The 26,482-nt window shown below is 37.6% G+C and overlaps 3 protein-coding genes across 9 annotated transcripts in view; 2 read left to right on the top strand and 1 right to left on the bottom strand.

The window, feature by feature from the left end:
- tns1b (tensin 1b) overlaps positions 1-1,886 on the bottom strand; it is a 171,942-nt gene extending 170,056 nt beyond the window's left edge. For 3 of the 5 annotated variants that reach the window (XM_056755607.1, XM_056755610.1, XM_056755612.1), the window contains exon 1: positions 1,528-1,886. In XM_056755607.1, coding sequence (XP_056611585.1) covers positions 1,528-1,629 — 102 coding nt within the window. In that variant the 5' untranslated portion in view covers positions 1,630-1,886. The remainder of the gene's footprint in view (positions 1-1,527) is intronic. The other 2 variants (XM_056755613.1, XM_056755618.1) reach the window with 1 other exon arrangement.
- Positions 1,887-13,452: 11,566 nt separating this feature from the next.
- gpbar1 (G protein-coupled bile acid receptor 1) lies at positions 13,453-19,539 on the top strand. 2 transcript variants are annotated; one of them, XM_056754140.1, is made up of 2 exons: positions 13,453-13,544; positions 15,519-19,539. In XM_056754140.1, the coding sequence occupies exon 2, from the start codon at positions 15,579-15,581 to the stop codon at positions 16,599-16,601; it is 1,023 nt and encodes a 340-aa protein (XP_056610118.1). In that variant the 5' UTR covers positions 13,453-13,544; positions 15,519-15,578; the 3' UTR covers positions 16,602-19,539. The 2 variants fall into 2 exon arrangements, with proteins under 2 accessions (XP_056610118.1, XP_056610117.1); XM_056754139.1 differs by lacking the exon at positions 13,453-13,544 and adding an exon at positions 13,715-14,110.
- A 1,839-nt stretch (positions 19,540-21,378) lies between these two features.
- On the top strand, positions 21,379-26,352 carry zgc:92380 (uncharacterized protein LOC445086 homolog). Of its 2 annotated transcripts, XM_056755332.1 has the most exons (8): positions 21,379-21,787; positions 22,356-22,438; positions 22,522-22,678; positions 23,184-23,348; positions 23,441-23,566; positions 23,659-23,897; positions 24,474-24,508; positions 26,011-26,352. In XM_056755332.1, the coding sequence occupies exons 1-8, from the start codon at positions 21,443-21,445 to the stop codon at positions 26,208-26,210; spliced, it is 1,350 nt and encodes a 449-aa protein (XP_056611310.1). In that variant the 5' UTR covers positions 21,379-21,442; the 3' UTR covers positions 26,211-26,352. The 2 variants fall into 2 exon arrangements, with proteins under 2 accessions (XP_056611310.1, XP_056611311.1); XM_056755333.1 differs by lacking the exon at positions 24,474-24,508 and having other exon boundaries at positions 21,380-21,787; positions 26,011-26,178.
- Positions 26,353-26,482: the final 130 nt, after the last annotated feature.

Raw genomic sequence — 26,482 nt, 5'->3', positions numbered from 1 at the left:
CTGTAACGCCTCAATTACCCCTAGGAGAAAAGCTTTTTATGTTATTTAAATTAAATTGAATTAAAATGATAATTACATGCATAAGGATCACTACAGATTTGTATGCAAATGTTTTAAAAATGCAGCAGCACAGGTCTCTAGACTAGAAGTTATGGCTAGTTTTTATCTTCAAAATAAAACTTTTACCATCTAAAAAGAAATGCACATTGCTCTCATGATCCGAATGCCCAATCAAAGTTAGACGAACAGTAAGTCCATAAGACTGTTACTATTTCCCAGCGGTGTCGTTTTATTTTAGTGCAACGATGTTCTAAAAATGTGTCCTTTTGTGCTCCGTTGAGAATATTCCTTTAAAACACGCGACGGACATCAAGGATTGCTTAACACTACAGAGGCAAAACACATTAGCATTACAAACCAAGATACCAGTGCTGATAAAAGATAAACATTCCCATCATAACTTACAAAAAATATAGGCCCTATTATCACCCTAAAATATATTGGGGTGAGCCAGGTTTAGAAGCTAATGTCACAATGGCACCAAAAGGAAACAGCATGCAGCATCAGAAAACAGCATTCCTCTTAGAAAGCTGGTTCTCTGCCGGAGAGCAAAGCAACAATGCAGACCTTGTTGCTCGAGTCTTGCTGCCCTAAGTTACGCCCTGACTGACCTTCTAAATCTGACCCCACCGCCCAGCGAAGACCACCCCATCACAAGGGTCCCATTTCAGCCATATTCAAGAAGCACAAATACACTTGTCAAACTGGTTAGTAGTTTTGCAACCGGACAGAACATTACCCTATAATAACAACACAATATGCAATAAAACAGAATTTGTTAAGACTTAAATCTATAGGCCTACTAGTATGGGGTAGTTGACAAATATACTGTACATGTGCCCAATGGTTTGACATTTAGAAAACAAACTGTTAATATTATTATTATTTATATTTATAATAACTGATCTTCATTGTTAGGTTTTTTCTACATTTTTTATAGGACACATTTATTTGTAAACAATCCATAGATTTATAAACTGATGGCATGAGGTCAGAATGCACACATCTCTGAATTAAACCAATCAATAGCAAGAACTCATCTTTCATCACCGAACAATCCACTGCCCAAATCCCAAAGTTAATCGTTCTTTAGTGACTGCAGAAAAAGCAGCTCAGATATGTCCTGCATAGGTTCAAAACCTTCAAAAGCATCCCAGGATGCACCCCATGGGGAACTGGTGACTACTTTAAATGAGCTAAATTATGAGATACTGTAGATTTTATGGTGGTCACTACATAGTCCCCATAGCTCAACTGGTGTCATGTCAGTCATGTTTGATTTTCAACTATTCCAAAGCATAAAAATAATAGAAAGAACATGTAGGTCTGTCAAAAGAAAATGTAAATACTAGTGCATCTACTATTTTTCACCCATGAAATCCGACCGACTGATTCAAATAAAAGCTGAACTCCTTTCCAGCTGCTTCGACAAGATCAAACGCTTTCTTCATCACATGCGCGTCTTACCTTAGACAAGAGCCCGTTTTCTTTCTTCTTCTCCACATGTTGATCCAAAGGCATCTGCAGAAAATCTTCTTCACAACAGATGAAGCTCACGGTGCATCCCATCCAGACAGGTTTAGATGAGAACTATAACGACCCATTCAACGCGAACTTCACAACGATGAATCCTCCTGAAGGTAAGCGCGACAGGTAAGTGCTCCTCTTGATGTGCTGTTTTACCCGAGACCTCGTACGCTTACACTGGCTACACGTCAATCCACGCGTCTCTTTAAACTATCCGAGTCAGTGCGAACTTGAACGCGAACGATGATCGTTTTCCCTCAGAAATCCCATTCATAATCCCGCAGCAGCGCGTTCCCGCTGTGTAGAAACAGGAAGGATTGGAGTGTGAGAGGGAAAAGTTGGAAATCTGGGATGTGTAACTCCACACTCCTTCCAGAACAAGCGAATGGCGCTGAGTGGAAACACGCTGCTTTACTTTGCACCACTGTAACATTTATACTGTAACATCACTAACATTGTTACAATGTAACACGCGCAACGTATGTTTCATCAGAGTGACGCGTGGAGTTCTTCAACGTGCATCAGAAATAAAGGCACGTGCATTGTACATCAGATTTAAAGTGTTAAAACTGTACGCATACCTGACAACAACAGTATTGCCCAAATTATTGGTTATAACTTTCCCATGAAAAGCAAAGTTTACCACGGGAAGGTTGACATTACGCAGCGTCTCGGCGCTTAAACTGCACTGTGGTTTAACCAATAGTGTGAGTCAGGGGCGGGCCGATCTGTTTGTCCGACCTATGACACACAGAGGGAGTGTTCAGATGTATCCATTCATCTTTCTAGGCCCTTTAATGATCAACTTTCACGCGTATCTTCAACGTTTAGTTAAGGCTTTGTCGAGCCGATATCAGAGTTTATCTGTCCTTTACTTGTTATCAGCGCAGTAAAGTCGTAAACGGCGAGAACAAAGTTACAATCAGCAAGTGTTTACCTACATTTACTGATCCATCACAGATCCAGGTATTGTTTTCATGATATGAGAGCTTCAGGGGCTTGAATACAAGTGTGCATTAAAACTAAATGTGCCATTTGTGTTGAGGGGTTTAAAAAAATTGTATTTGTCAAAATAACCAGAACAGATAGTGAAATGCCCTCAGGGAATGTATTTAATTTAACCCGGAAGACTGTATAGGATTGAGGATAAGAATGCTGCATTGAAACTTAACATTTAGCACAATTGTTCTGATTTATTATGTGTACACTTTGTAGCTTGTGTGTTATGTTTATGGCTATTTTTACATTGTATCTAACTGTATTCTGGACTGTCTGTGGCACTCAGGGTTTCACTCTATATAGCTAACATTAATCACATTGTCTACTAAAGTGGTCTGAAATGGAAAAAAAAAACAGTGTTGTGATTAAAACGTGTGTTCCTGGCTTGCCTTTAGAGCCCTTTTTTAATTGCACTTAATGGACAATTTCAATCCCTGAATCAATACGTCACTGATTCAACAGGAAGAAAGTAGTCCGTGAAAGCTTTTATCCATAAAGGCTGGACACATACTCCTTTACATCTGGCAGACGAAGTGCCCAATTTGTTATCTGTTGTATTAAACTTTGGTAGTTCAGGCCAGCAGGGTAAATTGCATTTACAGATAAGAAGTAGCTTAAATAATGACTTCCTTCCTCAGACGTCTCATGAATTCTGGATTGTTTTGGTTTTGCAGTGGGAGTTATTCTTTGACTTTTATTTTACATTTACATTTAGGCATTTGGCAGACGCTTTTATCCAAAGCGACTTAAATTGCTTTATCCTATACATTTTACATAGGTATTTGCAATCCCCTGGGATCGAACCCACAACCTTGCCTTGTTAACGCAATGCTCTTACCACTGAGCTACAGGAAAGCTGGTTAATTTTGTGGTTGATGTGTCATCATTTCTTTCGCTGGTCATTTGAAAGGTTCAAGATCAAGAAGGTTTAGTCCAAAATATAAGAAATGTACTCATTCTTAGACCTAACGGGTAATGTCTCTTCTGTATGATTCAGTTAATGTCAATAGACTAATTCTAGGCAGAGACTCATTTTTGTAAATTGACATACAGTAGTCACTCGGAGACACACAACACGTAAAGGGACAGAATTTTTTCGCTTCTAGTACTTTTTGGATTGCCAAGCTCTACATAGTGCTCTGATCCTTTAAACCATTTTTCAGTATGCACATGCTGGAGTAAAGAATGAACTTGGTCATGTTTCTATTATTAAAGGTTCACATCTGGAGAAAGTGTCGATTTTTGAGAAGAGCCCAAAATTCTATGTGTTCTTTCAGAGGCGTTGCAAACAGCTGTAATTTGTCATGTTTCGAGAACTCATGCTGTGACATTGGTTGACTGTTTTTCTCCTCTGCTGTTGGCAATTTTGAGGACATTTACCGTATTAGCACAGAGGTGGGATGGCACGTAATGAAGGATAACTACATTAGTGCCGCAATAGCCAAGGTCAAAGATCAAAGGGCCTCTCTCAATTCATTACACAGCCCAATTTGTCTTCGTCCTTTTCCCGTTGACCATTGATTCCATTAGTATTCAGCTCGGCTGAGGGAGAGACTGAGAATAATGACACTGAGATAATTGAGATCATTTTAAACCGGTCTTCTTTTTCCTCGTGCGTTTATCTTAGGCAGATGTAGACTATATGCAGTACTTTTTTCCATAATAATCATCCTTAAACATTATCATTAGTGCATCAATGAAATAAACATGTGCTTTTGAATCTGTAAGATTCAAAAATCTGTTACACAAAGACAACTCATAAAAGTGCCATAAAATTGGTCTGTATGATTTAAGTGCTATATGATGGTGCTTGACAGCTGTGGTCTCTATGTATTATCTTTTTATTGAAAAAAATGATTGAAAGACTCTTTAAAATTCTTCCTAAAACTCTTTAAAATATGACAGCATACTGTAGACTTATGCACCATTAAAATTCTTATCGAACGCTTTGATACACTTTCCTTTCCTTACGGGATATTAAGGATTGGCTATGAAGACATTCCTGATTCACAGAACCAGCTATCTCTTTTATGTACAGGTAAGCATCCATGGGAACCAACTGTATGATGAAAGCTCTTTATTAGCTTGATTCTAGGTCAGAAATGGTTATCTTTATTGTCATCTTTATTGGCAATGTGCCGAAGTGTTGTCCTGGCAGATCTAAGATTTTATAATTAGTTTCAATAGAGTTTGTTTTAATGTTTGTCTTAGCTTCACACACAGTACCACCGATAACCCAGCCACTGTCTATTCCAGAGCACTATCGTATATTTTAAACAACAAAACTAGGTGTTCCTGCTATCAAATCTTTGAAAAATATTTAGACATGTTTCGTGGCTGTGTGTTTTTAGTGAGAGAGAAACATGCATGTTTTCAAAGCAACGGAGGTGTACTGTAGAGGAATCTTCACATTCCTCAACTTGAAAGTTATCTTTTGGTCTGGTCTCTAAAAGATCGACAGAATGATAACGGCGCTTTCAGAGTCTGAAATTCTAGTGTTGTTGTTTTCTGTCGTTTGCCGTGCTCATTGTCAAGAAACACACCTGAAATTGCACCATAAATCTGAAAGGTATATCAAGATGCAACATAAGTGAATCATTACTTGGAGAAATTGACAATACAGAATGTATCTTTTGTTTTTTGCCTCAATGTTTGCTTTTGTTCTTGTGTACCTTCCAGGGCTTTTATCTTTTATGTTCCACATGAAAGGCGTCTTGGGAGGCCAAGACGCAGCCCTGTCAGAAGTGTGTTGTCTTGGCACAGCCCTGGTTCTGTGCGTGGAGCAAAGCCGCTGTTGATACAGGTGGGAGAAAAAAAAATGATGCACAAATTGCATTACAGTTGTTTCTCAAATGCTTTTGGATTGATCTGCTGAAGTGCATGATCTAATTTGATCTAATTGGCTTAATGATAAATTGGTTTATTGTTGAAAAAGCAAATGTAAACATTACATATAAGGAAAAGTTATTTGAATTGAATAGAATGATAAATTATAAATGGGTTTATTGTTAAAAAAAAGGAAATGTAAACATTACATATAAGGAAAAGTTATTTGAATAGAATAGAATGATAAATTGATTTATTGTTAAAAATGCTAATGCAAACAAATATAAACATTACATATGAGGAAAAGTTATTTGACTAGAATAGAACTGAATAGAAATGTATAGTCATTGTTCAGAAAAAACAATACAAAACTGTTCAGCTCCTCAGAATAACGGCAAACATAAAAACAACATCAGATTTATTTATATAATGCTTTTCACAGCTTTGAATCATTGCAAAGAAACTTCACGAAAACATTTCAGCAGTATAGAGTCATAAGGGAAACATTATGAAAATAAGGAAATAAACAGGAAACTGGTATTTAGACTTAGGTTTATGTACAAATCAGATGTACTGTATATTTTATTTAGGATTTAAGAACTAGCATTCTGATGCATTGTCACATAGTGGACAGATTTTATTCCTGTTTTTTATTCTCACCAAACACAGTCCCCCTCTCTTATTCACTAAAATATTGAGATGCATTTTTCGTGGAGAATAATTTTTCATCAATCAAAACTGAATCGAAACCTGCAGGAGGTAATAAAGTCCCCCTCCCTCTATAGACCCATTGGACAGAATAAAAGAACACAGAAAGGTGATACATACTTTACCGCTGAATGACATGGAGTCATCTGAGATATTAATTTGCTGTCATTATTATGCTGCACATTATTCTGTAAAGAACATCCTCAAATTACAGAATGCCCTACAATCATTCCCTGGCCACAATACCCAATATCTGCTTTGCCCTACAACATCAAACGTCTTTGTAGAGGAAGCGTCACAAGGTTATTGCTGTTAGTCCTGCAGGCGATATTCTGTTTTCACAGATGAACCGACAGAGACAGAAAAATTAAGGTTTATTGCTCGGAAAATCCTTTCATTTCTATGACATGTTTTGGGAAGGTTAGGCTGCCAGGATTTATGTCGGATTGTTGATCTTTGTGTACATTCTTTTGCCAGATTTTTCCATGAGATGGTAACGCAACAGCAGTGCAGAACGGCAGGCCTTATCATGTTTTGTTTTATGTTGGGGTCTCGAGCAGACGGCACTTACATTTTTCCGTCCTGCTTTCTTCATTTTCCTATTCTCTATTAAATCACCACGGATTGGGGACTAACATGTGTATCAGTGGGTATCAGGGCCATGTGCCAATTTAATTGAATAATGGCACATTGGACTTGCGTATTTGTTTTTAAAAGGTTCCAGCACACTGATATGAAGTCCCACAATGCAATCCTATTGAATGAGGATAATTTGTTAATGTGGCCCGAAAGGCTAAAACGCATTTTATCCCTTCAAGTAAACCACCCACAAGAGAAACATCTGAATGCTAATCTTAAATGGTTAACCCTTTAGGATATGTAACTTGCATCATGATCCATGTGCTTCCTATTTAACATGTTTAAATAAAATAAACAACGGAGATCATGCATCTGAAATCCGTGAGCAGGATGAACATGTGACTGCTGAGCTGATGAATGAGTTCAATGTTTATTTAGTCATCAGCTCTGGGATGTTCTGATTCACCTCTGTATCGAATAGCAGTGGGGAATGTTGAGCATGTTGAACAGGGCACAGACGTCCCCTCTCAGCACCTGTGGATTTAAGTGACCGAAGGAGTCCCGAAGTCTCTAGACATGAAAGCAGCACCGGTCTGACCCCAAATCCGTCTCACAGAGACCTATTGTGGCCTCCAGGAGTGCTGACGATGAGCATTTTTGGGGGGAATCATGAAGTTGCTGTCGGTGTTTGATTATAGCATTTGAGAGATTAGCTGATACAGGTGTATGGTTTAATCCGCAAGAAAAAACAATTTTTTTTTTTAAAGACATTAGAACTGCAGGAGTATTTCATTAGTTATTATATGTGATGAAATCCTATGAGGTTTTATGAAAACACGAGCACACAGTAAAGGAACTGTTCACCCAAAATCTGTATAAATGTTTTTGTTTTGATGAGCACACAGAAAGATATTTGGAAGGCTTACAAAAGTAGTCAAAAGTGCCCCAGAAATGTTGGCTTTCCTACATTCTTCAAAATATCTTCTTTTGTGTTCAACAGAACAAAGATATTTATAAAGCAATTTTTCTTACTATGGTAGTCAATGGTGGCCAAGAACTCTTTGGTTCCAAGTATTCTTCCAAATATCTTTCTCTGTGTTCATCAGAACAAAGACATTTATACAGATTTGGAAGAACCCAAGGGTGTGTAAATGAGTTCCTTCAAGAAACATATTTGTGTTGTATACTTGAGATATGCTTCATTTTGTCCATAGAATAGGAGTGAATGGGTACCGCCGTTGTTTGTGGTTACCAACATTCTTTGAAATGTCTTCATCATTCTTTGAAATGTCTTCTTTTGTGTTCTCCAGAAGAGGTTTAAAATGACAAGAGGGTGAGTAAATGATGACAGAATTTTATTATTTTTTATTATTATCTAATTCACACAGAAGAAAACGTCTGTCATCATTTATTCACCCTCATGTCACTCAAAGCCTGAGTATGACTCAAGATAATTTGAGAAATGTCTCCGTGCTTTTGTGTCCATACATTGGAAGTCAATGGGAGCCATGTTGTTTGGTTAGAGACATTCTTCAAAATATCTTCTTTTGTGTTCCACAGAAGAAAGAAAGTCATGCCGGTTTGAAATAACATGATGTGAACAAAAGATGTGCGAACAAATGTCTTCCTGTAATAATGTTTATAGGCATGATAACAAAACACAATCTCTGTTTAATTTATATCTAAAAACCCACAATAGATGGCTGGAGGAGGAAACCTTGGGAAAATCCCGTCATGATTCCTCGTCTGCTAAATATGAGGGAGGAGAGAAAAGGAGGGAGATTTCTGTCTCCGAAAGAAACGGATTCAGGCATTGTCCAGTCAAAGGTCGAGCTCAAATTACGAGTGGACATTAGGGCACGATTGTGTTTGGTGTGTAGAAAGGTGACATTTAAAGTCCAGGGCCTTAGCAGCAATTACCATCACTCACTTAATCCAAACATGAAGGCCGGGGGGCGGCAATGATGTGCGGAATTTGACTCGAAGCCGACATTTGGCAGCCCTTTCAAAGGGGCCGGTTATAGCAGGGGCCCGGCGCTCTATGGATATACAACTCGGCTGTTTAGAAGAATGTTACAGTTCTTACGCCACAATGCAACACCACAGGATAACAAAAGCGGTCAGACCATAATGTCTGCGGCTTCCCTTTCCTTATTAAAAAAAGTATTACGTCTTCCCAAAGTCCTCGCTTGCTTTCCATGAATTGGTTTTCCTCCACCAAACAAATGCCAGCTTTAAGATAGTTTTACAGGAAGTAATAACTATACAAGTGCGATAAATTATCAGATTCTACCAGAAAATACCTTCTCTGATTTCTCTGCAGATGTTTCTAATTCATTTATATTGACAGAAATAAAAAATTTTTCTAATGATATTGTGTTAACATGTAGGGTCAGCTGTTGTGTCAGCGGTTCTCTCTGACAGTAATACAAATGTAGATTACTATCAAAGAGTGCCCTCTAATGGTCAAAGAGTAAAACAATATATCATTTATATAAGATGTTTGTATAATCATAGACAGATCTCCATTCATCTCCATTACAGTTATTCAATTCAATTCAATTCAAGTTTATTTATATAGCGCTTTTCACAATGTGTATTGTTTCAAAGCAGCTTTACAGGGGCAAACAGGAAAAACAGAAAAGTTAAAACACAGCACAGTGCATGGTATTTATACAACGAGTAAGTTCATTCTAATAAATAACATCTAATTTCTAAATAAATAAATAAATGAATGAATGAATGCAGTCTCCCGGTGAGCAGGCCAACACTGCCCTGCTGTGGCGAGGAACCCAAACTCCAATGATTGATTAATGGAGAAAAAAACCTCGGGAGAAACCAGGCTCAACCGGGAGGGCCAGATCCCCTCTGACGTGTCATAGCTGCACTCAGACTGGTGAGTTATTTACCTGGCAAAGTTTTACCAGAAGTAAAAATGATTTTACTTTTGCTCATGGGCGTTACATTTTTGGTACAAAACTTTGGATGATTTTGCACCTGACCTCTAAATGCAAGATAGTCCATTTTGTGCCTTTAAGATGACTGGCAACATATTTACATTCAATCATGCAGAAGCTCTTTTTGACTGGCCATCAATCGTTTTTTGCCTCCAGATTGGTGTAGTTACAGAATCTACCACTAGGGGCTAACTGCCCATGCTGAACAGACATACCTTACATTATAAACATTAGAAACGCATTAGACACATTATAATTTAATACAATTTTGTTCACACTGGGATGTGGCGCAGGGTAGGCACGGCCCATTTGTAGCCCACCAGCTGAAAACGGCTGTAGATGGTGCTGTCTACCACACATTAAACTGTCCACTATATGGTGCAGTATACACAACCTCTCATGCAATTCATTTAGGGATGGTTCCCCCATAATATTAAATTTCAGTCATATTATGTTTTCATCGTCATCCTCACTTTGTTCAAACCTGTATATGACTCTTTCATCTGTGAAACACGAAAGAAGATGTTATGACAAAAATTGGTTTTGTGTTCATACGATTGATGTCAATGAAGCAAATGATTTTTAGTTACCAACATTCTGTAAAATATGACTTATTACCTAAATATTACTTCGTTAAGAAGTGAATTAGTTTTATAAAGTGTAATGCTGCTCTTTCTATGAGGAATCGGTTTGATTCTATTTTCTTTCTTTGTCCTTCTCTCATGATCTCCTCCCTTCTGAGTCATTGTTCATTTTCTCTCTATACGTGTGCTCTCTCTTCCATTCATTTTTCTCCCACAATTTGTCTCAAAACCAAAGAAGTACATCATTTTATTTATTTTCATGACCACACATCTTCTGCAAAAACATCAGAATTGTTTTAATTAATGTATTACTTCAATTATAGAACACCACAAATGATCAAAAATGAATAAGATGTTATGTAAAATTGTGACAGTACAGTCGTCACACAGTGTACATTATCCATCTCACCAGTTGACAATATCTGTCACACCGAAGGACGTATTAGCCTCAGCTAGAGACCTTGCTGTTTCTAGCTAACCTGTCAACAGTTTTGGGTAAATTACTCTGAAAAAGTAATTCATTACTAGTTACTAACTACATATTCAATAGTGTCAATATTTTGGACTCTCTCCAAAAAGTTTTAAATTACTTATTACGACTTTCTATATCCTACATCAACCTTGATTAGTTAAGTGATTTAAGTTTAGACACGAAACGACTCCTAATTCATTCAAATAAATGACATAAAGCTACATAATTTGCTCTTATTAACTGAATAAAGTATTACAAATGTGAGAAAGTTGAATTAATACGTGCATTTTAAAGTTAGACATTGAATTTTAATATCAGTTCCACTTTTGTATAAATTACACAAAGTATTTAGTTCAATTAGATCCGAAGTAACTGTAATTAAATTACAGAAAAACAAGAGTAATCCCTTACTTTACTTTTTTAAGGGAAAAGTAATTAAATTACATGAACTAATTACTTAGTAACTAGTTACACCCAACACTGCCTGTCAACAGCATTAAGCAAAAATAATTGGGATCATTTTCCATGATTATGTAGTTTGACATAGTGTTTTTTATAAAATTTCAGGGCGTCACAACAAAGGACAACATCACTTGACACTTTTATAGTGGTTCCAAAAATGTTAAATATTTGAACAATTTTGAGACAAAAATTTAGCATGTACACACGTCGTGTGCCTCACAGGGAATTCATTAACATGATCTTGAATAGGGTCTTTTTTAGCAAAGTAATGTTTGTGGATTTGCCCGATTTAAAATCAGGATCACACCATAGGACATGGTTTTCAGTGACAAAATCTATCAAGTTCATTTACTAAAATAGACACTTGTGAAATTATGCCTGATGTTTTTATTAACATTTTTTTATTTATAAAAGTTTTAATTTACTGAACCATGCTTGAGACAGTCACACCACAGGACAATTTTGACATTTGGCTAAAAAAAATGTATTAATCTAAAAACAGCAGTTTTTAACAACAGGTGCATGTAAGATAAAGATATGCTTGACCATTTACTTCATTTAAAATTATGACAATACTAATCATATTCATTTTGATCTTATGTGACAGTGAAAATGCCCATATACACATATATGCAGTATATATATATATACTGTATATATATATATATATATATATTATGCTTAAGCAGACAGGAGGTAGAGATTGAATGGAATCACGGGGTCGGCAAAGGACCCTGAGTCGGGATTTGACTCCAGACGCCAGATGTGCAGTTGCACTATACAGTATGTCAACAACCACTAAACTGGTAGCGCCAACTATATGATAATATTTGCTATTAAATTTCCAAATGATTCTGCATTTTCTGCGTCAAGACATATAAAAACGTACCTAAGTTGTAAAGTTTCTCATGCCAGTTTGCATTGCTTTTGCCACAGTAGGATATTTTTCCACATATTTTGGATGATGGATTTTTTATAGTAATTGCTTAACAGTTTTTTTGTTTGTTAAATGGATATAGCCTACTGCAAAAACCCATTTACAAAGTCATTTTACTGCCATGAAGTGCTTGACCTTTACTCTATTTCCTGTTCTTAGTGCTTGTCAATAGAGCATTTGGCATGTATAAAATTGTTTTTAAACATTTCACTCATTTTATAGCTCATAGGCGTATGTGAGCGGCAGAGCAGTCCTCTGTAAGACTTAAGAGAAAAAATATAGCCATCGCTTTTGTGAGATTGTTTTTGTGGGAAGCTTCTTTCATGTTCCATCAAAAACCTCCCTGTAATAACTGTGATAAGATTTATTTGTGAGTTATTTGCACTAGATAGAAGCCAATTAGTAGTCGATATGGATATTACCTTGTGTTTGATGTCATTTTATACTGAAAGGAATAGATTATACTTTATAAAATATTGGTGGTTAAAAGGAGAATTCATCCAAAAAGGAAAATTCATTCATTCTTTTTCCATCCTCATGTCATTTCAAACCTCCATGAGTTTCTTTTGCTGAACACAAGAGAAGTTATTTTGAAGAGTGTTGGTGTCCGACCAACACCGGTCCCCGTGGCCTACCTTTGAACGGAGACAAAACCACTGAGACATTTCTCAAAATATCTTCTTTTGTGTTCCACAGATGTCACACGCAGGTTTTAAACAAAGTCGACAATAGTCAGCTAAACTGTTGATGGTCAAGCACTACTTTTATTTACTACAGGAAAAGTCAAATCGGGGTAATAAATAAACGGCGCTCAAAAGTTTCCGTAAACATCAGCATGTAAAAATACACCTGAAGCATTTCTCTTCAGCATGTCTTTGTTTCGTGACAATAACTCTTTCCTTCTAGATTGTGAGCATCTGACATAAAATGAGGAACGTCTTCCATACATAACCCTGTTCCATATCTGACCGCTGAGAAATACACGTCCAAGTGTCCACATCCCGTCCTCATCTCTTACCCCATCCAAAACACATCCTTCATGACGTAACACTGACACTTCTCTTTGTCTTTCTCTTAAAAGTGTGTTTATGTGCTGGTGTGTGTATGCGTATAGAATTGGTTATACTTATGTGTTATTTTAAAACGAATAATGTTTCAGGATTGTATGATGGTTTAGTTTATTGGATATTAAAATGAACAATCTGGTAAAACAATGGAAGTCATGTTCTTATACAAGTGTGTAATTGTGTGTTTTTTGTGACGTTGCATATCTCAGGCATGAGGCCTGCCAAGCGGAAGCTTACAAAAGTGACACAGAGTTTGATAGATGTGTTTGCAATGGCCGCAGGCAAAGCAAGCCTGACTTTCATCTGCCTGCTTTTCCTCAGCAAACGCAATGGGTTTCTCATCCATCACGGACGGTCATTTGTACAGTGAGTAAAAAATGTTTATAGGTGAAGTGTACACACTACGCAAGGCCTTGTGAGTCATAACATTATATATTGTGAAATGTCACACGGTGCATTACAGGAAATGCAGAATTTTCCAAGCAAGCCAAACGGTAGCTGTGTGCAAGAAGCCTTCTGGCGTTTTAAGTGCACAAGAGGGCAAGATTTATGCTTGACACTTAAAAGATGAAGCAAAACTCTCTTGTGAGTTTATGAATGTGTGCTGGTTCGTTTTCAGAGGAGAATCATGTAATACGTCATTTTTTATTCCACTCACCGCAACATTCGTATCGTAAATTGTGGGTAAACTGTGACTTCCGGAGTATAAATACCTCTCCAGTGGTGTTTTTGTGTTCAAGTCAGAATGAGGTCACTGTCCCTTTAAGAAGCATCCTGCTCGACTGTGTGACTCCTGTTAACTGGGAGCACTGGGCTGCAAATGCTGGTGTACGGTGAGCACAGACAGTAGGAATATCACTAGATCACAGATCAACACATGGCTGTTACATCACACGTATGTCTGTTGAATGAAGATTAATCATTGTTTTCAGGTGAGTGTTCACATTATGGTTGTTACTTTTATCAATTTCAAGTCAATTGGGCTCCAAAAGTTGGAGTGCAATAATATTTTTTTCTTTCTTTAAACAAAGTCTTATAAGCAGTACAGTTTGGCCAGAATATTGACATTGTGAGAATTTCATGCTTTGGACAAACTAGATGTTCACTTCTAATGAAGCATAATATAACTTTATGTCCACTGTACCGCCAAAAGGCAACATAATGGATAGATGTGTTTAATGTATTATATTTCTAAACTACTAATCAATTTTAAATATTTAGCATGTTATGTTAAATAAAAGTAAAATGGATGGATGGATGGATGGATCCCCTGCTGTGATAAACATGTTAAAACCTTGGAAAGTAGGACATTTTCTTCGTAGAAGTTTTATTTTCTTAGTAGTGGACACCGGAGGTCATGTTTGATATAATCGTTAAATACAAACGGCAACTTGACACCTATATAAATATTTAAACATTATACGAATGCGACCATGCAGCATTGACCCATTCAAACCTGCCATGATGTTAAAGATGCTCTCTGTGAAACTAAAACAGGATGTTGTGGTAATGACTATTTTATGCAGTATTTAAAGTGTCGATCATTAAACACGGTTTCATTTTAAATTGCGCATTGAAGTTGTGCATCATGGCAAGATCGAATCTGTTTAGAATATGAGAATTCATGTGTCCATGTGATGTTTTTTCAAGCCTGAAATTAATTTTCATAATCACCATATTTGTATTATTATTTCAATTTCTACTTAAATTCATAGTTATATTCCTATTTATATCTATATCCATATTTGTATTCGTATGCCAATTGATATTCATATTTGTATTAACATATGCTAAAATTAATTTTCTCTTGTAATACTAAAATGAAAATAAACAATGGCTCAAACAGGTCATAATATAAATGAATAAATCTTGGTGTTCTTAATAATCACTGAGTATAGCTGAAATCATGGTGAAATGAATGGTTAAAAACAAAACTATGCTTGTTATCTCATAATTATAATGAGACTTTAGCCTGGTTTTTACAGACCAGGTCCCATATCACACAATGCTGTCATGTGGTTTCAGAAGACTAGGAACGGAGTGCATCATATAACAATCATATGGAAATATAATGGCATGCAGTTTTAAAAAGACTTTTATTTAATTCTTTAAATTATTAAATTTCATTATTCTCTAAATAAGGGGAACTATTAAATAGTGGGACTACATACAATTAAAAGCAGACTATTCCTTTAACACCATCTTTGTGACACAAATGCTTATGTGCCCAAGCAACTAAACCGAGTTAAAAGATAAGAGCAGAAAGTATATACAGCAGGTTTCCTATGTAGCTGATAAAACTCATTCCTATGCTATAAACATCTCTCCTATTTCTTTCAGTCTGGATGGGCTTAGTCCCGCCTTGGTTAAGTCCAGCGGAGCACAGGGTTGAGCTCCATCATGGATCAGCTTGACAAGCCGAGCTTTGATAACTTAATCTTCTACATCACCGTACCACTGTCTTCAATCATCATCCTGGCCAACCTCTTCATCATAGTGGGCATAGCCTGCAACCGTCAGCTACACAACACCCCAAATTACTTCTTCCTGAGCCTGCTGGTGGCCGATCTGTGCACCGGCATCGCCCTGCCGTTCATTCCACGCATGGCCCTCGACCGGCTGCTGGATTTCAAGAGCTGTTTGCTGATGTACATATTGCCCAATTTTTTATTTCTGTCCTTCCTCTTTAATCTAGTCATGGTGCATTACGAGCGCTACCTGTGTGTCGTCAGTCCTTTGCACCACAGCCAGTTCTGGGTCCATCGCTGCTTCCCCGTGGCCTTGCTGATCGTCTGGCTCCCACCGTTGCTGTACGCATCACTTCCTGCCTTCGGATGGAACAACTGGGTGGACCCCAAAGGCAACAAGAGCTCGGACGTCAACGAGTCTTTTGTGAGATCCTACACATCTGGGAACTACTCCGGGACGGATGAGCTTTGCTCCTACAGGCAGGTGTTTCCCGAGGTGTTTATTTACTTGGAAGTGTACGGGCTGGTGCTGCCCGCCATGCTGTCCATCGGCGGAATGACGGGCCGGGTGTTGTGGATCGCGCGCAAACAGGTGAAGAACATTTGTAAGCTTCAGCGCGCCGTGGACCGTCTACAGCAGCAGTCGGACCACGAGCAGCAGCTCAACCTGCGCTACGCCAAATGCGTGGCCGCCGTGTCCCTCACGTTCCTGGTGTGTTGGGTTCCGTACATCATCTATCAGCTGATGTCCGTGACGGCGCTGCAGAGCGGCGTGAGCACGTCCAGTTCCTCCTTATACATCATCATGTCCTGTACGGGCATCGGCAGCATGGCCATCGTTCCACTCATACTGGGGCTGGCGAATAAGCAGTACACAGAGCCCGTCAGCAGAGTCATGCGTAAGCTGAGAAACCGATGTAGAGCTGGACAGAACAGCAGAGATATTACTCTTTGATGAGCCGAAAGATGTTTCAATTAAATGTGTCAATGACTTTAAACTCAACAGTTCTGTGGTGCATAAAATGCTTTATGAAGTATAAGAACAAAACACTTTCTGTTCTATCTGTTTAATCTGTCTGTCAGTCCGTATTACTCTATTTCTGCCTGTCTGTCTGTCTGTCTGCATGTCTGTCTGTCTCTCTATAATCTTTCTGTCTACTCAGTCTGTCTGTCTGTCTATTCTGTCTGTCTGTCTGTCTACTCTTTCTGTTTTTCTACTCTGTCTGTCTACTCTGTCTGTCTGTCTGTCTGTCTACTCTGTCTGTCTACTTTGTCTGTCTGTCTGTCTACTCTGTCTGTCTGTCTGTCTACTCTGTCTATCTACTCTGTCTGTCTGTCTGTCTGTCTGTCTATATATCTATCTGAATTTCTCACTCTCTGTCTGTCTGTCTGTCTACTCTGTCTGTCTGTCTACTCTGTCTGTCTATCTATATATCTATCTGAATTTCTCACTCTCTGTCTGTCTGTCTGTCTGTCTGTCTGTCTGTCTGAATTTCTCACTCTCTGTCTGTCTGTCTGTCTGTCTGTCTGTCGATCTATCTGGATTTCTCTCTCTCTGTCTGTCTGTTTGTCTTTTTTATCTTTCTCTAGTCTATCTGTCTATTTATCTGTCTCTCTGCCTGTCTATCTTTGTATCTTGTCCAGCCATCTGATCTGATTTTTTAGTCCAATCATGCAGTCCAATCAAGGGCTTTAATGTTAAATAACCCAATCTGTAATTTATGCAAAAAAAGATTAAGTCCATTAGAAGGTGAAAAGCATCATGGTTAGAGATTTAGAACGAGGGAAATTACACAGGGAAATCTAGCAGACTATGATGTGTTATCTTACAAAACATGTCACAGTGTATTACTCATACTGTAAACATTTATAAAACATTTTACAATGAGACATACTTTTCACGTCAAGAAGAGCTTGTAGTCATAAATGAACAAATATGGAACATTTTAATAGACAAATGAGAGGCAAAAAACTGATGTATAAGTGTTTTCCAAAATAGCTGTATAAATATTCCCAGAAAGTGTCTGTCCACTGACAAACCCATTAATCCCAATGGAAGTCTGGAGAATGTGTGTTTCAGTCAGTGTGCGCCAAACACAAAGAGGTCAAATTTGAATAGTGACTAAACAATAGAAAAAGACAAATGAAGATGCCTTTATAGTTTGTGTTAGATGTTGCGAAACTATGAAATATGCTGTGTACCTTGTGAACATTTCAGTAACGTTACTACAAACATTGTCGACTGCACTCGAATGTTGATCATTACTCAAATACACATTTATATAAAGATAAAAGTGTGTCATAGTGGTTTTAGTTTGGGTTTGCATTCTACAGAGAAATTCTGTGACTCGTTGTTCCCTAATGGTTTGAAGCTAAACAAGGTCAAGAGTATGAAAACTGCAGTACACACACACAAATTCATCTGTTGCACATTCTTCCTCTTCTTGTTTCTCACAGAAGAGCGAAGAGTTATGACAGAGTTATGATGTATGAACTTTTAAAATAGCTGGCAAATTATGTTGGGTTTTTTCGACGTTCATCATTTTGACTTTCAAGTTGTGCCTATAGCTCAAATGCATAATCTACAACATGCTAGAACCACCAACAATTGCCTTGCAATGTCCTAGTAACCGCCCAGAACACATTAGCAACTCCCTAGCAACCATTCTGAACATGCATTGTGACAGAGAGTTTTGAATGAGCAAGCACCTGTTACATTTTCATCAGAAAATCGTGTTAATCATTAATAGTTTGGGATAAATGCAAAAGTTAAGTACACAGACAGTTTTGTTAACAGCTTTTTGCCGTGGCTCAGTTTTATCAAGAGTGATGTTTCAAATATTGTGCAAAACTTACACAATATGGTCACTCCATGTATTATGTAATTGGTGCAAATATTGTAAGTTTCAAAACAAGAAGTTAAGATTGAAGCGAATGTCATTCACATTTGTATTAATGTTGTGCAACTTTATTTAAACGTAGTATTGGGGCAAGTTAAGGTTGAGTATTAGATTGTATTATTTTATATTGTTGCAGCATAAAAGGAGACAGATGAAGGTAGATGGAAGTGGCATGAGAAGAATCTCAGTCAAGGTGAGGCAGCGCTAAATGGGTATGGTTCAGGTAAGAAATAAATGTTGGGATAGATTCAGTATTGGGGTGCAATAAGACTTGGATGTTCTTGAGATTCACCTGTGAAATAGAATTGCTCCCATTCATCAATTGGCAACTGTAATAACCCATTAGAGAGTAAAAGCCAAAATCCAGGTGCAGCTTCATAACCCGTCCGACTGAACCGGGCCTTATATTGTGCCTTCATTTTAAAATCCACTTCTATAAATACGATGTTTCTGGTGCCAATGATATTGCAGCAGTAAATCAGAACTTTACATCATAATATTGTTCTCGGACCTCGACAATTTTTTACTTAAAATGTAACTAGACCAATATCAAATATACTGGACCAAACTCATTTTTTACCCTTTATTTGGCTCTTCATCTTCTCTAACTGCTTTACTGGCTGTCAGGATGTTGTTTATCTCTATATTCGTTTTGGTCTCCATGGCCAAGACATTGATGTTCAGCAGATCTTCTGAATCAAAAAGGGACGAGATATTCTTAATTTATTTATAAATACAGAGTTTCCTATTAAAACCTATTAAAAGACTTAATAAAAGAAAAGTCAATCTGTTTACAAAACATGGACTTTAATCCTTGTAATGCATGACTTTAAAAACAAAACATTATAAAATAGAATGCCTTAAAAATTACAGGAACAGATTTGTTATGTGTCATGTTTTTAACATGTTTATTATTTTATGATGTGTTTTGAATGTGTGAAGAAATTGCTTTGTGAAGAATAATAAAGCTATAAACGTAAATGATTGCTTTCATAAAGCGCTGTCCATGGCAGGTTGATAAAACATCAATGTTCAATAAATAGTGATTTAAATACTTTTATATTAATTATCAAAATAAACAATTATACCACTGTCATGTTGTTCGTTATGAGTTTTTGTTCTCCCATATACATGGCACGTTATGGGTTGCATTAATATGAACAGTCACGGGTCTGTGTTTATCAGTTCTGAATCAGAATTTAAAGTTAAGAATTTAGCAATTAAATCTGAGAAATCAACAGGTGTAAATGTTATCTGACATTATTTATGTCCCTGAGAAACTCCACAGTCAAATTGACCTGCGCATGCAAGTCGGAATGATTTATACAACGCTAATGTAGATCAACACAACCATGTTTACAGCAGATTGAGTTACACCTCTAATATAAAATCCTCCCTTTGAGCAGAAGCAGACCGCGGTGCGTTTTCTGCCCAGTGTCGGTACAAAAATGGCTCTGACATTGACAGCAGAGTTAAGACAATCTCCCAAATGTTTATTTTTCTTTAGACCTGTTTTTTGGGGAGGGCAATATACATGATATGTGGATTGATGTGTTTTGATTCAACAGTAGTCTATAGGAGTTTCAAATCTAATCCTATACTGATATATTGTTTATAGAAGGCATGTACTGCCCTGTGCTTTTATCATCTGTTTCTGGTGTTCTTAGAAGTCTCTGTTTTGGCTGTTCGGGCTGTTTTTTCAATTCTGAGAAAATTTCATCTTTATTGGTTGTGTAAGGCTAGACTCTAGTACAATGTTTAGTCTACACGATTTGTTTGCCCTCCTTATTTTATTTTACTTACACCATTGGCCCACAATTTGGGACTGATGATTGATGACATAAAATGTTTATGATCACAGGTTTATCACACATACAGTGTTATTGAATGTACTTCTCGTTTCTTAATGTAAAAGGATAAAAAATGTGAGAAAGCTATACAATTTTTTTGAAACGTTTGTACTGATCCTAAAAAATATCCTTTAAAGATGCTTTTCATTTTGATGTAGTATAATAAATGTAAAAGTTACACAAAATAAATCTTAAGTTTGAGCCTTCGTTATACTTGTAATAAAAAGATAGAGCATGCTGCCACACTAATAAAAAATGAACACACCAAAACAAATAAATACCATCCGTTTACGAAATAAAAAAACACAAAATGTTTCCAACCACTAGAGGGGGCTATAAAGCAACATATTGTCCACATGATAAACTGTTTTCCACACACAAATGAACTCTGACTTTAATCTAACGCCAATTTATTAATTGTTGATCATTAAAAATTGCATTTAAATCAGGAAATAAATCAAAAGTGTCGAGCTGTTATCAAACGGAATTCATAACATTTTAGCAACCTAACTAAACTAAATGATCGTTTATGCATCTCAAGCAGGTCACTAAAGCAAAAATGCACACCTAAGCAATACTAAAACTAAATATGCATTCAATATTTGCGATAAACTTATTTGTTCTTATAGAAAATAATAGAAAATAATTTTTAGACTTAAAGTATATTTTAAAAGCATATTTTTCACATTTCACCATTTTTATTTGCTTCACAGTTTTTTTTCTCTTTGGATTGCAAGAATGATCATGCATTAGGCTTCCTGTTCATTTAGAACATTTACCAGGACATCCAGTTTTATTTATTCAATAAGTGAAGTGTATTCATTCGTGTATTCGTGTCAATAAACCAGGCTGCTCTAATCTTGTTTGTTTTGCGATGTTCGTTCGCATTGTGTAAAGCAAATGAGAGACGAACAGGTGTAGACAAACAGACCAATCACTGCAGACAGAGCTGAACGCATCACTCAGGTGATATATAAACCCTCTGTGCTCCATCCCCCCACACTGTCTACCTGCTTCAAGTGAAACAACCAACTCGAATCCTCACGATGTCGTTCAGGAACTCCTCCAGGAATTTCTCCAGCTCAAGTCTATCTGGCTTGGGTCAAAGAGGCAGCAAGTTTGGGTCTATTTCATCTGCCTCTATAGGTAACATGGCCAACTCAATGCGTCCGTACGTGAACATCAACAGCAACACCTTCAGCCCTGATGATAAAGAGACGATGAAGGGTCTGAATGATCGTCTGGCGGGGTACCTGTCCAACGTGAGACTCATGGAGGAGTCCAACAACACCCTGGAGGAGCAGATCAAAGATGCTCTCATGAGAAAAAGCAACGAGACTGGGAGGGACTGGAGCGCTTATGAGAAAACCATCACTGATCTGAGAAACCAGGTGAGCAAATATAAGCTTTTGTCAGACTTTCATCCATTGTTTTATTATCATGAACAATCGAAGCTTGGACACACCTGCGTGTTCTTTATGATATTTCCCACATTTGAGAATAACATATAATGTCATATTTTGGTTTCAAAATTGAGATGTGGGCAAAACTGGCAAAGTTTGTGCAAACCTGAAATTTCAAGCAGTAAGGCAGAGGTGAAATGCATGTTAAGACACAAGCGTGAATTCGGTCAAGTGTGTCCCATTTCACTTGAATAGGACTTTGAAAAACATTGTGTGGCGTGCCCTGCAGCCACTTGCAAACTTCAATGCAAATATTTAATATATTCATGGTGTGATGCAGGAAAAGACCAGAGCAAAGGATAAAAAGGAACTAACGCATTTCTTTTATTTTTGTTAGCCGGAAAGACGACAAAAAAACATCTAGACATTATCTTTAATAATAATCAATAATAGAAAAGCGAACACATTAAATTGCATCACTCAGCATAAGATTGAATGACAACTGTCCAAAATGATGACATTTTTGACCATCAGTGTCTTTGTTATTCTACCTCAGATCCTGGAAATGACCTTGGACAATTCCAGACTTATTCTGCAGATCGATAACGCCCGCCTGGCTGCTGACGATTTTAAAGTCAAGTAAGACACACATATGTTTTCAAGCGCGATGATCCACAGCGTCCTGTAGTCCTTCATGTAAATGAACTGTTCCCTGCGGGCAGGTTCGAGTCAGAGCAAGCCATGCGGCAAGGGGTGGAGCAGGATCTGGCACGGCTGCGCAAGATGCTGGACGACACTTACATGAGCCGTATGCAACTGGAGGGCCAGATCGAGTCCATGAGAGAAGAGCTCGCCTTCCTGAAGAAAAGCCACGAGGAGGTACACGCCTTCAATACACTGTTTTACTCTGAAGAAACATCAACACCTGCATTGAGTACATATGTACTCGGGTGGTTTGTTTGATCTGTTTCGTGAGGCGCTTGGCCGTACCACAAACCCACAGATAGTAAACAGAACGTCTCACAGGAATGTCGTTCACTTCCGTCAGAGATGTAGATTGTGTTCAAGACAACCTTATCTTGAGCTAAGAGATTCCAAATAACACAATGATTTTATTGCACACAAGCTTCCTTGTTTTAGAAAATATTCAGCAGACTCTGAAAAAGAATTTTCAACAATCATCTTACTCATCGTTATTGATTTTAATCATGCGCTTTTTCATCTTGGTTTCATACATGGTTTATAACTTTGTGAAGTCGTTTTGGGAAGGAATCCAAGGCCAACAGACAAACACTGACAAGTAGCCTAGTCTATGCCTTAGGGCAGGCCATATGCATACTTGTATAGTAACCACAATATCGATACACGATTTCATATTTTACAGGATGTAGCCAACATGGGTACCCAAATCAACGGCTCCCAAGTCAATGTGCAAATGGAGAATAAAAACAGCGCGGACCTCTCTGAAATCATCACCAACATCCGTACGCAGTACGAGCGAGCTGCGCAGAAGAGCCAAGAGGAAACTGAAGCTTGGTATCAAAACAAGGTCAGTGCGAACCATAGGCCACAGATAACCTCATATTTTGCATCCCTGTTTATCGAGATGATCATGCTTAACCCTTACATGTCTCCCTCCAGTTTGAAAACATCGCAGCTGAAGTGACACAGAACACAGAGGCTCTGCAGACCCGAAGGACAGAGCTGAATGATCTGCGCAGACAGAAACAAGCTCTAGAGATCGACCTGCAGACTCTGCACAACATGGTACGATACACACGTTACGCAAATCAGTCATCTGCACATTTCACCAAACCCCGCCCCAAAACTAAAGGGTCTGTTATTTATCCGTGCCTTAGATTCGATCTCTGGAGGAAACACTGCATGAGACGGAAGCTCGCTACGGTCAGGAAGTCGGCGGGCACAACTCTCGAATTCAGCAGCTGGAGGGGGAGCTGGGGCAGGTGCGTGCCCAGGTGGAAGGCCAGACCGCTGAATATCAGGCCCTGCTCAACATCAAGATGAAACTCGAGGCCGAGATCGCCACCTATCACAGCCTCCTGGAGGGTGTTGGTGAGGACAAGGGGGGCAATAACAGGTTAGAGATGTTGAACTGCTCGTCGTGCTGTGTACTGAACAATAACTGGATCATTACCATTTATTCCAATAAAAAACAATCACCCGTGCCTCATAAGCTTGATGTAAGAATTGTGAATAAAGCATAGAAAAAAGGCAACGCCATATCGCTCATCCCTAATACCAATGCATTGCAACAATTTGGTCATTGATTGCAGACCGTTATTTTTTATATTACTGTGGTCCAATAGATAATTTCCCTTGTGAGCACACAATACGCAATGACGCCGCTCTGTAGCAACAAATATGGCACAAATTCTCTCGACAGGCTTGTTGTAAAACATGTCCACGCATGCGTCTGTCCTTCTAATAGCAGACGCCCAGCAAAACGGTTGTTGACATTGAGGTACAGTAGATGTGCCCGCCGGCCCGACCTCTAAAATACAGATCAATAACCATTTCATTGACCGATTCTTTAAATTCTCCCTTTGATCCCTCAGTTGTTATCCTTTCAAAACAAGCCTGTGTTCACCCCGGTTAACAATATCTGTTCCGTTCTCTCTCTCTCTCCTCTCGTGTTCTCTCCTGCCTCCCACAGAGTGGATTTTTCTTTAGAGCAGGCGTTGTACTCAGGTAAGTGTCGTGTGTGTAGATTACAGGTTTTATCAGTGTGAGTTGACAACCGTGCTTTGCTTAACCCAAATAAACACTTCTAACTAACCCCCGCTGTACTCACTTCTAACAATAAGGAGTCAATAATGCTGCCTGCACCCTCTCTGACCAAATATGCACCAATCAGTCATGCTTTTCATGTTATTCTTGCTAACCTCACGTATTCATTACATTTAATCAAGAAGATTATGTAAGAATGAAATGGGCCATTCCATAGAAAAGGTGTCATTTGGATCCTGGATTTTAGCCAGCATTTGCCAATTTTTAACCAAAGGGACTTTCAGTGCATTTTATCAGTATGTGTTTTAATCGAAATCAAACTCATGACCTTTTCGCTGCTTACAGCATATCGGTGCTGGCCATCTGAAACCTTGTATCTCCACATTTCATAATTTTTCTTTCATATTTTCATAATTTGATTATGTGATATTTAAGTAATTATTATTAGTCACCCTTTTTGTTTTTCACTGGGTTTCTTACCAATATTAAAAGTATAACGTTTTCACCATCTTTGACAACACAGTATTTCCTGAAAAATAGTGAATATATACAAGGTTTTGGAAGGACAGCGACGATATGAGTTTGGTTCCAAAATGAGATGACTCCTTTTTTTTTTTAAATTAAAAAATCATGGTTTTTATTGTGTTATCATGTTTTTATTGTTAGTTAGCAGGTTTTTTTGAGGTACTGCAGCTTGATTGATATTAATTGGAATGCTCTGTAAAAAACATGATTTAAAATCTCATTATCTCATTTTAGAACCAAAGTCTTCATACATACGTATTCATATATATATATATATATATATATATATATATATATATATATATATATATATATATATATATATATATATATATATATACACGCATATAATATAAATATATCATATGTGTTTATGTATATATATATATTCATTTATTAAAACATTAAAAATGACTTTAAATAGCAAGTCTTAATCGGCTTAAACACATTTGAAATCTATGCATTTATCAAACAGAAGAAAGCACCATTTTATAGAATGGCCCTGCTTATATTAAAATATTTTTTCCATTTTAAACGACTAACGTAACTGTGTTGAGACTTAACATGGTGTGTCAAAACTTTGTTTGCTTGTAACAGCTTGGAATGTTTGAAACAATCACTTCTTTATTTTGTTTAAGCCGCAATCCGTAACTTTTTTTGGTTAAAAGGAAAGAAAAAACAGGTATAAAGCCATTACATAAAAAATCAATCTCCAACCTTACTACGATTCACAGTGGTGAGCATATGAAGATGATTTATAATGTCAGTTTGACATAATTGGACTTCACCCCAATGTAAAAACAAGCACACAACGTAACCTGTAATTTTACATTTCAAACACAGATGCCAATAGAGAAGAAATGTTACGGATTGCAGCTTTAATAAACTCATAAAATAAACTACACCGACTGACTCGCATCTCCAACATCTGTCTCCAGCTCCTCCTCCCGAAAATAGTAAGAAAGCTATCATCATTCGCCAGGAGATAGAGGACGAAGAGGTGATCTCTGAGAGCTTACATGAGCAAAACACAGCTCCTTTCAACAACCAAGACGCTCGTGTGGAGGAAGATGAGGAGACACCTGCTGAGCAAAAGGAGGATGAAGCTTCTTCTGACGCCCTGGAGCAAAACGAGTGACTTCCTCCTTCAACTATGCACTACTTTCTAGTCTTGTTAACACAGCCTTATGAAGCATGCGCATCTGTTTTAATTTTTTTCCACTCTCCTGTGTGACAATAAAACACAATAAACTTCATTTTTCGTCAGCGTTACTGGTCAATCGTATACTGTGGTTGTGGTATGTTTAAGTAAAGCAATAAAACCCATCCGTTTAACCGCAGTGCCTGTAAAATTTGATCACAATAAAAATCCCAATATGACATGCCCTCGAAAGGGTATTAGAGTCAAGT

The sequence above is a fragment of the Triplophysa dalaica genome, chromosome 8 (genome assembly GCF_015846415.1).
Source record: "Triplophysa dalaica isolate WHDGS20190420 chromosome 8, ASM1584641v1, whole genome shotgun sequence".
In the NCBI taxonomy this organism is placed as follows: domain Eukaryota; kingdom Metazoa; phylum Chordata; class Actinopteri; order Cypriniformes; family Nemacheilidae; genus Triplophysa; species Triplophysa dalaica.
Note: the sequence above shows the minus strand (reverse complement) of the source record. Positions and strands in the feature narration are given on the sequence as shown.

What these genes read in the sequence shown, in the direction of transcription:
- gpbar1 (XM_056754140.1), top strand. Translation starts at nt 15,579, where the DNA reads ATGGATCAGCTTGACAAGCCGAGCTTTGATAACTTAATCTTCTACATC.
- zgc:92380 (XM_056755332.1), top strand. Translation starts at nt 21,443, where the DNA reads ATGTCGTTCAGGAACTCCTCCAGGAATTTCTCCAGCTCAAGTCTATCT. An exon ending in GCTGACGATTTTAAAGTCAA is followed by an intron (nt 22,439 to 22,521) that starts GTAAGACACACA and finishes CCCTGCGGGCAG; the next exon opens with GTTCGAGTCAGAGCAAGCCA. An exon ending in AGAGCAGGCGTTGTACTCAG is followed by an intron (nt 24,509 to 26,010) that starts GTAAGTGTCGTG and finishes ATCTGTCTCCAG; the next exon opens with CTCCTCCTCCCGAAAATAGT.